Here is a 13,747-nt window from a genome sequence, read left to right as displayed (position 1 = left end):
GACCGGGCAGTAGGCAGATGGTAAAGACAGACTCAGTTACTCGCTGCATTTTGGGATTTAGAGATGTACAGAAGGTTCAGGGTGAAATAGTTTTAGGTTCTTATTTTCTTTTTTTCACAGATAACCCATTATTATGGTTCAAAGTACAAATGCATATAGCACAATTAATAAAAATCTAGAGACAGAAATTGGGGTCCAACTTGAAGGTCAGAAAAGCAAAACAGTCAGCCCCTAGCTCTTACCTCTACCTCAGTCCGAAATGGCAATCCTGCCTCCAGGAATCTCTGAGAGAGCTGTCTCCTCCCGTCTTCTATTCCTCTCTAGTGCTGGGATTAAAGGTGTGTGTCACCACTGCCTGTAGACTGACCAGTGGGGCTGTTTGCTCTCCGATCTTCAGGCAGGCTTTATTTATTAAAATACACTGCGCATCACTACAAATGGAGTCAAAGGTCCCAGGACCCTTGGTGCCCTCTGCTAATTGTCCCTCTAAGCCCACCCCTCTCTAAGGCCTGTCCTTAAACAGCGTTCAGGGTGTTTAATGCACAATAGATTTCTATGTCCCTTTTTGACTGATCAAACCTTTGTGTATTCCTGTGTTTTCCTCTCGTCATCTGGCTTGGGGAACTTTTTTTTTTCATCATCTTTAAAAGTGTGTTGTTCCTCTGTAGGTGTGGCCACGCTGACCCATCATGTGTGGGTGATGGCCGTGCTGACCCACCGTGTGTGGGTGATGGCCGTGTTGACCCACCGTGTGTGGGTGATGGCCATGCTGACCCACTGTGTGTGGGTGATGGTCATGCTGACCCACCGTGTGTGGGTGATGGCCGTGCTGACCCACCGTGTGTGGGTGATGGCCGTGCTGACCCTGATGGCCACGCTGACCCACCGTGTGTGGGTGATGGCCACGCTGACCCACCGTGTGTGGGTGATGGCCACGCTGACCCACCGTGTGTGGGTGATGGCCGTGCTGATCCACCGTGTGTGGGTGATGGCCGTGCTGACCCACCGTGTGTGGGTGATGGCCGTGCTGACCCACCGTGTGTGGGTGATGGCCGTGCTGACCCACCGTGTGTGGGTGATGGCCGTGCTGACCCACCGTGTGTGGGTGATGGCCGTGCTGACCCACCGTGTGTGGGTGATGGCCGTGCTGACCCACCGTGGCAGAAAACTAGTCACAAGTTAATCGTCGCCCTAACACATATGTGGTCAAGTACGGCTAGTCACTGGTTCTATGACAGCTAGCTGTCCATGGAGATGGGGCTGGAATACATCTGATCCTCATAGACAAACCTGTCCGTGTGTCCTCGTAGGCAGCAGTGTCCTGGCCATCCTGCTGGTGTCCGTGCTTCTGGAGTCTGTGGAAGACAGAATGGCTAGTGAAGGACAGGCGAGGCCCAGATCGTCACCTCTATGGTCCACTGTGCTCTCGACCTTCGTGCTGTTTAAAGACAAGCGCTTGTGCCTCCTGATGCTCCTGCCACTGTACAGTGGGCTCCACCAAGGGTTTCTCTATGGAGAGTACACAAAGGTAGGAGAGAAAGAAGCCCAGGGCTCATGCTGTGCACCTGTGCTCTACCTAAAGGAACCCGAGGGTGTCCTGAGACCAGTGGCCCCGGGGGCCCTTGAGTAGGATCAGGTTCCCGGTCCTCCAGCAGCGAGTCTATGATTGAGAACCCATCTCTGACTTCTCATCTGAAGGGAGAACTTCCTACCAGCCCGTGTCTTTCCCAGGAAGGACAAAACTGGGGGAAGGTAGCTGTGTGTAACGCTTGTCCATTCTGCTAACGGGGCTTTCACCCTGTGTTCTCACTGCTGTTTAATAACAGAAGGTGTGGAATCCTTGAGTCGTGTTGAAATCCCTTCCCACGCCAGCTTCCATACCGTGTATTTCAGCCTAGAAACCTTGTGGCCTGCCAGCGCTGGCTCTTCCACTCTGCGCTCACAGAAGTTCTTTCACTTGGGACAACGCAGGCAGTAGGGACACAAAGTGGGCTAGTCTCTATTGGCTGAATCACAACTGCTGTCTCTTATGGGAGGGCTGACCCCAAGCTCTGTCTTCCTAAGGAATCCTGTGGAGAAAGGAGCCACCTGTCCTAGAAGTTTTTTCCCTCCTGGGTGGTTGAGAGTCTTCCCGGTACACACTGGTTCATGGTGACCCCTAGGGCAGAGGCAGGAGGCAGGAGGCGGGAGGCAGGGCATCCCTCAGTCCTACCTTTAAGTCTTGCCCCGTCCTCACACTAGGAAAATTTCTACCTCACCCTTCAGCCAGGGGTAGTGCTCCAGAACAGCAGGCAGACAGTAGGCATTCAACTTAGCCTGAATTCCCATAAACTGCAGTTATCTCTGGACAAGAGTGCCTTGTGCAATACCTAAGTGTCCTGGATTCACCCAGTAGTACCACTCCACCATTTGGGGGAAGCTGATGGTGGAGGGAATCAGTCTTGGGTCTTTATTTTTTTTTATAAAAAAAGATTTTTTTTTATCTTTAAAGAAGATTAGAGCCGGGCGGTGGTGGCGCACGCCTTTAATCCCAGCACTTGGGAGGCAGAGGCAGGCGGATCTCTGTGAGTTTGAGGTCAGCCTGGTCTACAAGAACTAGTTCCAGGACAGGCTTTAAAGCTACAGAGAAACCCTGTCTCGAAAAACCAAAAATAAATAAATAAATAAATAAATAAATAAATCACAAATAAATAATAAAAAATAAAGAAGGTTAGAAAGGGACCACACCTGGCAACCAAGGTGAGGGTACCAGCCAGGAAGGTGGGATGGCACAGACTCTAAGCACTCAAGGGAAGACAGATGGGTGGCTGGGAGGACCCAAGGAGACCGTGTCTTGGCAGCAGCTGAGGGGACTTAAAGGAAAGCTTCAGGCCGTGCAGCCACGTTCTGCAGGCTGAGGGGCTGAGGTTTTGGATGCAAGATGGGTCGGGGTGGCCTGGAATCACCCTGAGGCCACCTTTGCTTGTCTACCTAGATAACCCCTGGTCCTGATCCTGTTCGTGGCCTTTCATGTTCACTTCGTTGCCTTCTCCATCATCAGATGGAGTCACGCCTCTCATTCATGTCCGGCGTGTCCTCACCTTCATCCTCCCTCTTCCCCGGTGCCATTGTGCTCTGTGGCTGGCAGGACACGCCCAGAACATCTCAGTCGAACACCTCAGTGACGTGCATGGGCCTCCCGTCCCATCAGATAGCATGTTGTTCCAGCCCCAGCCAGCTATGCCAATGCAGCCAGCTCCTTGTTCCAACCTTTCATCTAAGTGTCCTTGATTCTGCTAGTAATGGAGCCAAGTGCTGAGGCCGCCCAGTGGCCTCCCTAGCTGCTATGAAGGTTGCATTTCCCTCACCTGTCCTTAGACCTAATAGGAAATGATGGGACATGTCAATGTCTTTGTTAACGCTCTGTAAGATAGTGTCTACACCTAGGGCAAAGAATGTGGGAAGGCATTTGTTCAGATGTCTGTCCATTTTGATCCAAAGCAGGCCCTCTTCCATATACCAGTGTTGCTCCCCTAGGCTGGGAGCTGCAGCTCCTGGGCCACATCAGCGTGTCAACTGTCACATGGTAGCTTCAGCCTGGAACCATAGTGAGGCCTGTACACGCCAGTAATGCAGCTCTGTGCTTCTTCCCAGTCTTATGCAACCTGTGCCCTGGGCATCCACTTCGTGGGCTATGTGATGATCTGCTTCTCGGCTGTCACCTCCCTGTGCTCCCTGCTGTGTGGGAAGATCTCCAAGTACACGGGCAGGGCGGCGCTCTATGTGACGGGTAAGTAGCCACATGGGTCGGCATATGCTGCTGGCCCATGTAAAGGGCACACACAGGGCAGTGAGGGCCGTGGACGAGCTTCAGAAAGGGAAGCCCTGAAGGCAGCATGATTCCTGGTCTCCCTGATGCTCCCCTTGTGCCCCCTGCCACTCCCTGCCTTCCTCCAAAGGGAAGTGTAACCAGTCTCCTTGGACTGCCAGTCCCAAAATTATGACATGGAGACTTCTTATTAAATGAATGCACAGCCTTAGCTTAGGCTTGTTTCTAACTAGCTTTTTAACCTTAGTTTAACCAGTTTCTATTTATCTAAATTTTGCCATGGGCTTTTTACCTTTCTTTCATTCTGTATGTCCTACTTTCTCTGTGTCTATCTGTCTGTCTGGCCAGGTCCCCTTTTCTCTTTGCCCACAAGTCCCATCTATCCTTCTTCAGCCTAACTTTTTATTAGACCAATCAGGGGCCTTAGGCAGGCAAGGTAAATCAGCAACACTCTTTACATAGTTAAAGAATTATTCTACAACATAAACAAATGCAGCCCATCTTTACCCAGTTAAACAAATATTCTATCCTGCAACAAGGAAGTACTTGTTTCTGTCTCACAGAGATCTGCCACAGAAGTTGTGCCCCAGGGAATGAGCCCAGAGATCACTGTCCAGGGTTCTCCAGGGCTCTCTCTTCACCCCCAGGCTGTTTAGAAGCCTAGCTCACACTGTAGGGAGACAGCCTATTGGTCCCCCAGCCACACAGGAGGGGTTCCACAGTTCAGAGTCCTGATAAGATTATGGGTCCTATGAGTCCTCATGGTCCAGAGGGTCCCCTGTTAGAGTCAGCCACACTCACACACCCATGCTTCCTCTGCTCACACACCCATACTTCACACACCCGTGCTTCCTCTGCTCACACACCCATACTTCACACACCCGTGCTTCCTCTGCTCACACACCCATACTTCCTCTGTGCACACACACCCGTGCTTCCTCTGCTCACACACCCGTACTTCCTCTGCACACACACACCCGTGCTTCCTCTGCTCACACACCCGTGCTTCCTCTGCTCACACACCCGTGCTTCCTCTGCTCACACCCCCGTGCTTCCTCTGCTCACACCCGTGCTTCCTCTGCTCACACACCCGTGCCTCCTCTGCACACACACCCGTGCTTCCTCTGCGCACACACCCGTGCTTCCTCTGCACACACACACCCGTGCTTTCTCTGCACACACACCCTTGCTTCCTCTGCGCACACACCCGTGCTTCCTCTGCACACACACACCCATGCTTCCTCTGCTCACACACCCGTACTTCTTCTGCGCACACACCCATGCTTCCTCTGCTCACACACCCATACTTCCTCTGTGCACACACACCCGTGCTTCCTCTGCTCACACCTGTGCTTCCTCTGCTCACACACCTGTGCTTCCTCTGCACACACACCCGTGCTTCCTCTGCTCACACACCCGTGCTTCCTCTGCTCACACACCCGTGCTTCCTCTGCTCACACACCTGTGCTTCCTCTGCTCACACACCGTGCTTCCTCTGTACCATCCTGTTTCTATGCACTGTATGAAAGCATTAGAAAATCCACAAGCCCATGGGTACAGATCGTCCCAACGCAGGCCACCTGAGGCCCTGGCCATCTCAGGCAGAGGGGCAGCCACCCACTGTCCTGTCTTGCGTCCTCTGACCAGGTGCTACCATTCACCTCCTTTGCATTATCATCCTCCTCCTGTGGCGCCCGAACCCGGCCCAGCTGCCCGTCTTCTTTATCCTCTCTGGCCTGTGGGGAATGGCAGATGCCGTCTGGCAGACACAGAACAATGGTGAGTGCCCTGCACAGGCTCACAATGCCTCAGTTTCCCTTGGTAAGCTCTCTTGAGAGTAGCAAGGCCAGAAGGCCGTCACTAAGGTGGAAATCAAGGTCTCTGTGTGTGTCGAGTTGAAGCACCCAGTAGAAGGCAACTTTGGGGACAAGAGAAGTGAAAGAGAGACAGGCAGGTCTCAAGGACCGTGCTCTAGCTCTGAAGTGTGTTCTCATCTCTGAGTACACATGATGCAGACGGAGGGTCGGGTGAGACCAGGGGCTCCACACAGCGTGGGGTGTCCTAGAGTGCTCACAGGTGTGCACAGACGAGGAGCCAGAGGAAGTGACGGCAGGGAGGAACTATAGAGCATTCAGACAGGGACCGCGGGACATTGGTGCGTATGTCACCCTGTATCCTGCTTCCTTGAGGCCATAGAAGATGGAGACGGGGGACACAGAGGAGGAAGATGCCTGTGGGCAGAGCAGAGGTTAATGCTCCTGATGGACAGTCAGGATCAGAAACGGAGATGAGGGGTCCTGTAGCCCACCCGTAGAGCCAGAGATAGGGAACGTGACCCCTTGACCTTGGAGAACTGACTAGAGGTAGAAAGTTGGAATAACTATGCAGAAGCTGTGGTAGAAGCCATCTGGGAGAGACCTTCCCCAGGTAGAGTGCGCCATCGGGAGGTGAGCAAGACCAGCAAGCGAGAGGCATGAATGGACAGGAGGGTGGCTCGGCTCCAGAATGCTGTCGGCGTCACCAGGCCCAGGGGCTGCACAAGGAGGCTCTGAGAGAGTCAGCAGGACGGTCAGTGGGGTGACAAAGGGGTAGAGGGGCCAGGGTGTTTGCACTGGATGTGCTAGAATCTCGCACTTCTACCCCGGAGCAGCAGCTCAGAGGACTTCAAGGGAGGGCACTAGGTGAGGAGGATAAGGAATGTCAGACGTGTGGATGACATCGGCACAGGACAGGTGACAGGGTGTGTATTTGGGTGATGGTCATAAATGACATAATGAGGCCAAGGTCAGAATCCTCAGCCCTAAATCTCCCGTAAATGTCTAACAGCCTGGATTGTGCCTACGGGTCCGGAAAGGAACTGCTCTGTGTCTGGAATCTGAAAGGTCTTGGTGAGCAGCCTGAGGGAGCCCTGAGACTCATATGGTTCATAAGTTACCCCGTTCCCAGCACACTTGGGAAACAGTCAGGCTTAGACACAACAGCTTGAGGTCAGACGAGGTCAGGCTAGCCAGGGATGGGAGGCCCAGCCACTCTTTCGGAACTGCATGTGGCCACAGCATGTTCTGGAACCGCAGACTGTGGAACCGCATCCTCCAAAGCTCGTCCCCGCTGTAGTCCCAGTGTGCTGTTTACAAGAGCTGGGGAAATGCCTTAGAGAAACCTAAAACAGCTGGGTCCAGAGGGTCTAACGGCCTCCATAGTACGGTTGCCTTTACTGGAGGCTGAACCAAATGACCAGGGTGTGCTCGGCTGGGGCCTTCATCTAGTTTTATGTTTGTTTTTGATCAAAGTCAATGACTAGGAACAAACAGCTAGACTTTCCATGGTCTGGGATGTACTCCTGTTCTTAGGAATATATGGGTTCAGTGTGTGTGTGTGTGTGTGTGTGTGTGTGTGTGAGAGAGAGAGAGAGAGAGAGAGAGAGAGAGAGAGAGAGAGAGAGAAATCAGAAACTCACTTTAGCTCTTCTTGGCAGTCAGAATTATAAGCATGGCAGATCACCTAGTGGTGTTAGCTTATCCAGCCAGCACCAGAGAGAAATCACAGCAAACCCCACACAGGCCTAAGAGTTCGCTGAAACACACTTGGACTCCATCCTCTGTGTGCGGATGACTTTCTGAACTCACTGAATTTTTAGAGCATTTACCAAAGCACAGTAGGCACCCGGATAGACAGCCTGCTTTATCCTGCACTCCAGCACTGTGGAAGCTTAAAATGATCACAGTAAAAACATTTTGCTTTCTTTCTCTCTTAAATATATGGATAATTACTTTACTTCTCCCTTTCTTTATATGGACGCAAAACACCCAGAAAAGCACCTTTGTTAAACTATGCAAATTACCTAAGACCCAATATATGTGTATATTTAGAGCACTCAAGTCCAGTGAGTGACTTGGACAATGACTCGGTTGAATAAGGGACATTAATTTAAAATGAAACAATTTCAATCTTTTTGTACAGGTAAGAGTGTGATGTTTGTTGTTGTTAAAAGACAAACCAGTTTCTTCAAAAGTGTGCACTTGCAGCCCTGAGTTCCTATAGCTGGCTCCGCCCAGCTTCCCACAGCACAACGCGCCCACACGGCATCCAGATGGTTGCCTGTCTCTCTTCCATGTGGCGAATTGCACGCAGTTTTGGACACATCTCAAGGGCAGTATTGTGTGGGGCAGGGGAGAGGGCACAGTGGGCCAGAACACTTGCTCCATGAACAACTCGATGAGCCGAGGCATCTAGATCTCCAGGTTGGCGCCTGTGGCCCCGGCACTAGGGAAGGGGACCCGAGACAGGAGAGCTGCTGAGACCTGCTGGCCAGGCCTTCTAGCGGGGACACAGGAAGCTCATGCTCGAGTGAGAGACCCTGTCTTCAGGGAATGAGAGTGACAGAGCAGGATGTGTCCTCCTCTGGCCTCTGATTGCACACACATGCACATGTACATACAAAGGACAGACGTGATGGCATGTTCTCTTCTTATTCATAGACATGATTGAGTCCCCTCCCCCCAACTGAACCACCAGTTTTTAAGCCCTTCAGCTTAGTGCTGTGGACTCAGACACCGGCTCCTCTGGCCAGGGCTGGGTGCCCCAGGGCTTGGGGGCTTCTGCAGCTTCCCAGCGAATCTGCGCTTATCTGTTCATCCAGTCTGACGATGGAGGGAGGATGGGTGTCGTTGCTATAGCAACCCTCACATGCCACTGCACTGCTTGTAAGACATAGGATGCTCATCTAAAAATACACTCCGCCCCGTTGGCTGCTGAAGGGGCTAATTTTCAAGTTCACAAGGGCACAGAGTCTGCCTTCTTAGTGCCTGTTTGTCTTCCCAACAGATGAGACGCCTGTTTGCTCAGTCAACATCCCCTCACCTAACAACTAGAATCAGGGTCTCGGTCACTTTAGCCTCGAGTGACCTGAACAGCTGAGGCAGCTAGGTCAGGCTGCTGCTGAGAACAAAACAGTAATTAATTCACAATAGCCTTGTGTTTACAGACAAGCTGCAGAGACAGCATCAAGTCTGCACAGAACCAGAGTCCAGCCCCCAATACTCATCTTTCATAACCAGGGGAAGTTGGCTGCTATCAGGACTGTGGATCACAAAGGGCAGATGCCCTGGGATTTCCCCAGTTTACCATAAGCCTCCATTTCCTGCTCTGAGATCCTGTGTTGGGTGCCACCCTGCACTTGGCATCCATGTCTGTGTAGTTAATACTGGGATGGTCACCTCCTCGCCATGCCCCCTCCCCCATCCGTCTGGATCCTGTGATTATCCAGTATCCAGGCATTCCTGAAGAGAAGACGGCTGCTCTGCCCGGTCCCCAAGTCTTCTGCAAAGGCAGTCCAGGCTATGCACCCAGAATCCTTAGCTTCTCAGTTGTCTGGGACACCGCTTCTGGTGCAGCTGTTTGCAGAGAGAAAGGGACAGAGCCACTTCTGTTGGCCAGTTCCCGGATGTATCAGCCTCAGTCTCCACAGTTATCAGTTCTAGAATTCTGACTCTCCTGCCCGGGGGCCCTCCATCTAGAACGTCTCTACACTGGGTCCTCCATGTTGGACCTTTCTACCCAAGATCCTTCATTCTGGGGACCCCATCCTGTGTCATGGCATTCTTTATCCTGGGTCCTCAGTCTTATTGTCCTCCAACCTGGCCCATTATGGGAAATCAAGCAGGATTTCTAGGGACAGTGCTGGTAGGATTCAGACATTATGCTGGCCCCTGTCGCCTGGCAGGATGCACCCAGGGTCCTATGACTGCTACATCACTACTTAGTCTATATGCAGGTGCAAAGGTCCCTTTAAGAGACAAGCTCCACCTATTCCCCCTCCCATTTCTCTGAGGAGGCAGGTCCCTATCTCTCTGTCTCTCTCTCCCTTCCCTTTCCCAATATACTTCCTTCCAGTGTAAGCTCTGTCTAAAGACATGATCCCCCCCACCACCATGGAATCCATGGTCCCACCTCCCGCTGGCATGTCGTTACACATGCAGGGGCTGAGGGCCATCTTGGTGCAGAGGGAGGTTGTGTGAGTAGGAGCTGACACAGCCATCTGGGGTGCGGACAGACTATAGAAAGTCACCAGGACCTGTCAATTCCTCATCGATTCCCTCCCTGGTGCATCTGCCACTCAGCCATGTTATGTAATGGGATTCTTGCAGCTCTTATCCAGATCTATCAAAAATGCCCTGTCCAACTCAGGGAGCAAAAGTGACCTTGTTCAGAAGCAGAGAAGCATCGGGCTTTGCGAGTTTTGAGTTTGCCGTAACCAATAAAAATTACCATAGACCGGGGAGTATGATACACATGGTTCTCTCACTGTTCCCTCTGCCAGACTCTTATGCTCAGGAGGTCTCAGGAATGCACACATGCACATTGTTGTGTGCCGATTTAAAATGGGAAAAAAACCAAGACTGCTGAGGACATTAAAAAGATAGAAGTCATACTAAGTGTGGTGGCCCATGCCTTTAATCCCAGCAATTGGGAGGCAGAGGCAGACAGAACTCTGTGAGTTTGAGGCCAGCCTGGTCTACAGAGTGAGGTCCAGGACAGCCAGGATTGTTTTACTGAGTAACCCTGTCAATAGTAATAATAATGATAATAATAATAATAATAAAAGTCACAGAACTAGTAATAAAAGTTTGGGAACTTTCAAGTGGCACTGACTTTGCTCCTAAACACTGTTAGGCTGCTACTGTCCAAGTGTTGGCGGCACACCCTTGATAGGACAAATATGGGTTCCCACGAATATCACACACTACCCTTTGGTCCTGGGAACAGGTGAGGAATTCCACCTTGTCTTACATTGTGAGGGTGAAAAAAACCTCCATTTTATGCCAGGCATCCATCCTGGTACCCACCAGCCATTTGTCTTCGACTCCAGCCCCTGGAAGATAAGTTCCCAGTAATCCTGACTCAGTGGCCACCACCCAAAACTGTACAGCGTGACTACCTACTTGCTATAAGACTAATTGCTTTTTCGCTTCTGTAACTTGCTTATGCAGACACCCAAGGATTGTTTTGAGCTGCCTTAACCCCTTCACTTGGCAGACCAGACTGGGTTTTGCTGCCTTGCATAGATACGGGGTCTTCTCATGCCTTTCCATTCCTCCCTTAGCTCTCCTTCTCACGGCAATCTCAAATTTGGTGAAGAGATGGTTTATCCTGCCAGAAGCTAATCAATAAATCTTTTAATTATCATTGGGTTGAGTCTACGCAACAACACACACCGAACTCTTTCCTTTCTTTATCCTTAGAGAAGGCCAGCTCCCTCTGGCAGCTACTGCTGTGCAACCCATGCCCCCTCTCCTGTGCTGCCCACTACTGGAGGGCATCACCTAACTGTCAGCATAATTATGTGCTATTTTGTCTTTAAGAAGAAAAATACCCACATTTTTTTTTCAAGAAAGCTGGGAGTGACAAAGTCTCTCTATGTTCAGGATTAATTTAATGGACCATGTTGTATGTCTCTGTATGTTTGTGGGTGGCATATGTGTGTACATGCGTTTTTATGTATGTATTGATATCTGTGTACGAGTGCACACATGTGCATGTGGAGGCCAGAGGTCAACACTGTCTTAGTCACTCTCTATCTTATTTTTTGAGACAGAGTCTCAAAAATTCAGCTGGGTGAGTTAGCTAGCAAGTCCCAGAAATCCTCTATTCTGTCTCCCGGGACTAGGATTATATGGCAATGCCTGGCATTTTCTGTGGATACTGGGAGGCTGCGCTCAGACTTTCACACAGGCAAGTAATGTGCCGAGTCCTGTTTGACATCTTGAACAACATTTTCACTCTCGTCTCTTCTCCACAGCTCTGTACGGCGTCCTCTTTGAGGAGAAAAAAGAAGCTGCCTTTGCGAACTATCGCCTTGGGGAAGCCTTGGGATTCGTCATCGCCTTTGGGTACAGCTCATTCCTGTGTGTGAGGACCAAGCTCTATATTCTCCTGAGCATCTTGAGCCTGACCATCACAGCTTACGGGGCTGTTGAGTACCTGGAATCCAGGGCTGCTAGCGAGGGCCCTCCTGCAGGAGAGGAAAACGAGGCAGGGAAAGAAGAAATGAAGACAGAGATATGAGTTCAGCCGAGCCATGGCCGGAACTTCAGCCCGGGTTGGCAGAGGTCTGCGTGGCGGCACTCAGTAGGTAGACATTTGCAAATTGTTTCTGCAATATCTGGACATTCTGGAGAGTATTTTTTTATGGATTTTTCTCAACTTGACAAATTTCCAGTCCATTTTTCTACTCGCAGAGATCAAGGGTATATATTCAATGGGCTGGGAATATAGCGTAGCACTGGGGTGCTTGCTTAGCATGCACAAGGCCATGTGTTCAGCCCCCACTACCACAAAAAGAAGGCAACACCTATGTACAGGGGCAGGGGAAATGGCTCTGCCTGTACAATACTTTCCAGGCCAAGCATGCGGACACCAGCTTGAACCACGACACCCGTTAAAAAACAAAGGCAGGGATCAGTAATGGCAATGCACACTTGCCATCGTGCATTCTAGCACTGGGGAGGCAGAGGCAGAGAGATCCATGGAGCTCATTGGCTCTTCAAGCTAGCCAGACCCTTGAACTCCAGGTTCAGTGAAAACCTTACTAAGGTTAACAGAAACTAGGGTCACCTAATGTCAACCTCTGGCCTATATACACTACACACACACACACACATCACATACTCACACACCAGCACCAAACACACACATACACACATCACATACACACACACCAGCACCAAACACACACACACACACACACCACAAAAGTATCTGTTATAGATATTAAATGAAACACATCAAAAATTTCCAGAATAGGTTTACCTTAGTTTTTGTTGTTGTGCTTAATAGTTGGGAGAACCATAAGTTTACAAACACCATAATTTTATAAATGGGTGAACATCTAATGCCACAAATTTTATAAATGAACACAAAAAGCCAACTGAACAAAGCTCACAGGGGTTAGCCACTCCGCAGTGTGTGCCTCTTGAAATTTCCTGGGGGCTTTTCTGAATAAAAATAGTTTATGCCTATGCCTCCTGCCTAAATATGTTTTCTAAACACTCACATGTATCTCTCTCTCTCTCACACACACACACACGCACCACGTGCATACACACGTACACACACATGTGCATACACACGTACACATGTGGGCTTGCCATGCCAGGACTGTGCATGTTAGAGGCCACTGGAAGGATTTCAGACGGGATGCTTGATGCTCAGTTATCACTGTCGTGAAGTCAGTCAAACATAATTCATGCATAGAGCCTGCCAGGCTCTCATGCTATGGTCATGGTGGAGTCAGACACAGCATGTGTGTTACCTGTGGGCACGTGTAGCCCTATAGTCGCCATCCGTGTTCATCATCTTGGTGACCTCTTTCCATTCTTCCTCCTCTTGAGCAACTCTATCAGTGGCAGAGCTGCCATTTTTCCACCCACACTTTTTTCTCTGAGTCCTTTGTCATAGAATTCTGAGTCCCTGCACCATTGCCAAGACTCCTGTGTGGTTTTGACATGTCTTTCTTCTCTCTTTACCACAATGAGGGATTTTGACCATTTCTGAAGAAGTCGAACTTACGTAGAAGGCATTCAATGGGGGGGGCGGGTGAGGGCAAAGGACACTCGCGTTCCCTCCAGCTTGGAGGTTTAGGATTTTGTAGACAAGTCTTGCGTGTGAACAAGTGTGAGGTGAGCTTGATTCGGATCTACCCGTGAGAACTCTAGTTCCGAGAGGAGAGTAGGAAATGCGTGTGTGTAAACCCGAGGAGACCACAGAACAGTAGATCTGAATCATAAAGTCCTCTGGCATGGGTCTGAGATGGAGTCGCAAGCAGTGCTAATTTTATTTTATTTTTTAGGAAAGCCTGGGAGGAAGTAACACAGACATCACCTGGTTCATTGGGTGGTTTACTATCACACAACTCAGCTGTGTGGGTGGGCTAGCCTGGTT

The 13,747-nt window shown here is 50.5% G+C and overlaps 1 protein-coding gene across 6 annotated transcripts in view; it reads left to right on the top strand.

Moving 5' to 3' along the window:
• Positions 1 to 12,827, top strand: part of Unc93a (unc-93 homolog A) — a 31,658-nt gene extending 18,831 nt beyond the window's left edge. For all 6 annotated transcript variants that reach the window (XM_087895997.1, XM_087895986.1, XM_087895981.1 and 3 more), the window contains exons 7-10: positions 1,311 to 1,528; positions 3,634 to 3,769; positions 5,456 to 5,587; positions 11,607 to 12,827. In XM_087895997.1, coding sequence (XP_087752123.1) covers positions 1,311 to 1,528; positions 3,634 to 3,769; positions 5,456 to 5,587; positions 11,607 to 11,872 — 752 coding nt within the window. In that variant the 3' untranslated portion in view covers positions 11,873 to 12,827. The remainder of the gene's footprint in view (positions 1 to 1,310; positions 1,529 to 3,633; positions 3,770 to 5,455; positions 5,588 to 11,606) is intronic.
• Positions 12,828 to 13,747: the final 920 nt, after the last annotated feature.

This window comes from Myodes glareolus, chromosome 1 (genome assembly GCF_982192425.1).
Source record: "Myodes glareolus chromosome 1, mMyoGla1.1, whole genome shotgun sequence".
NCBI lineage: Eukaryota > Metazoa > Chordata > Mammalia > Rodentia > Cricetidae > Myodes > Myodes glareolus.
The sequence above is the reverse complement of the archived record's forward strand: the minus strand, read 5'-3'. Positions and strand labels throughout refer to the sequence as shown.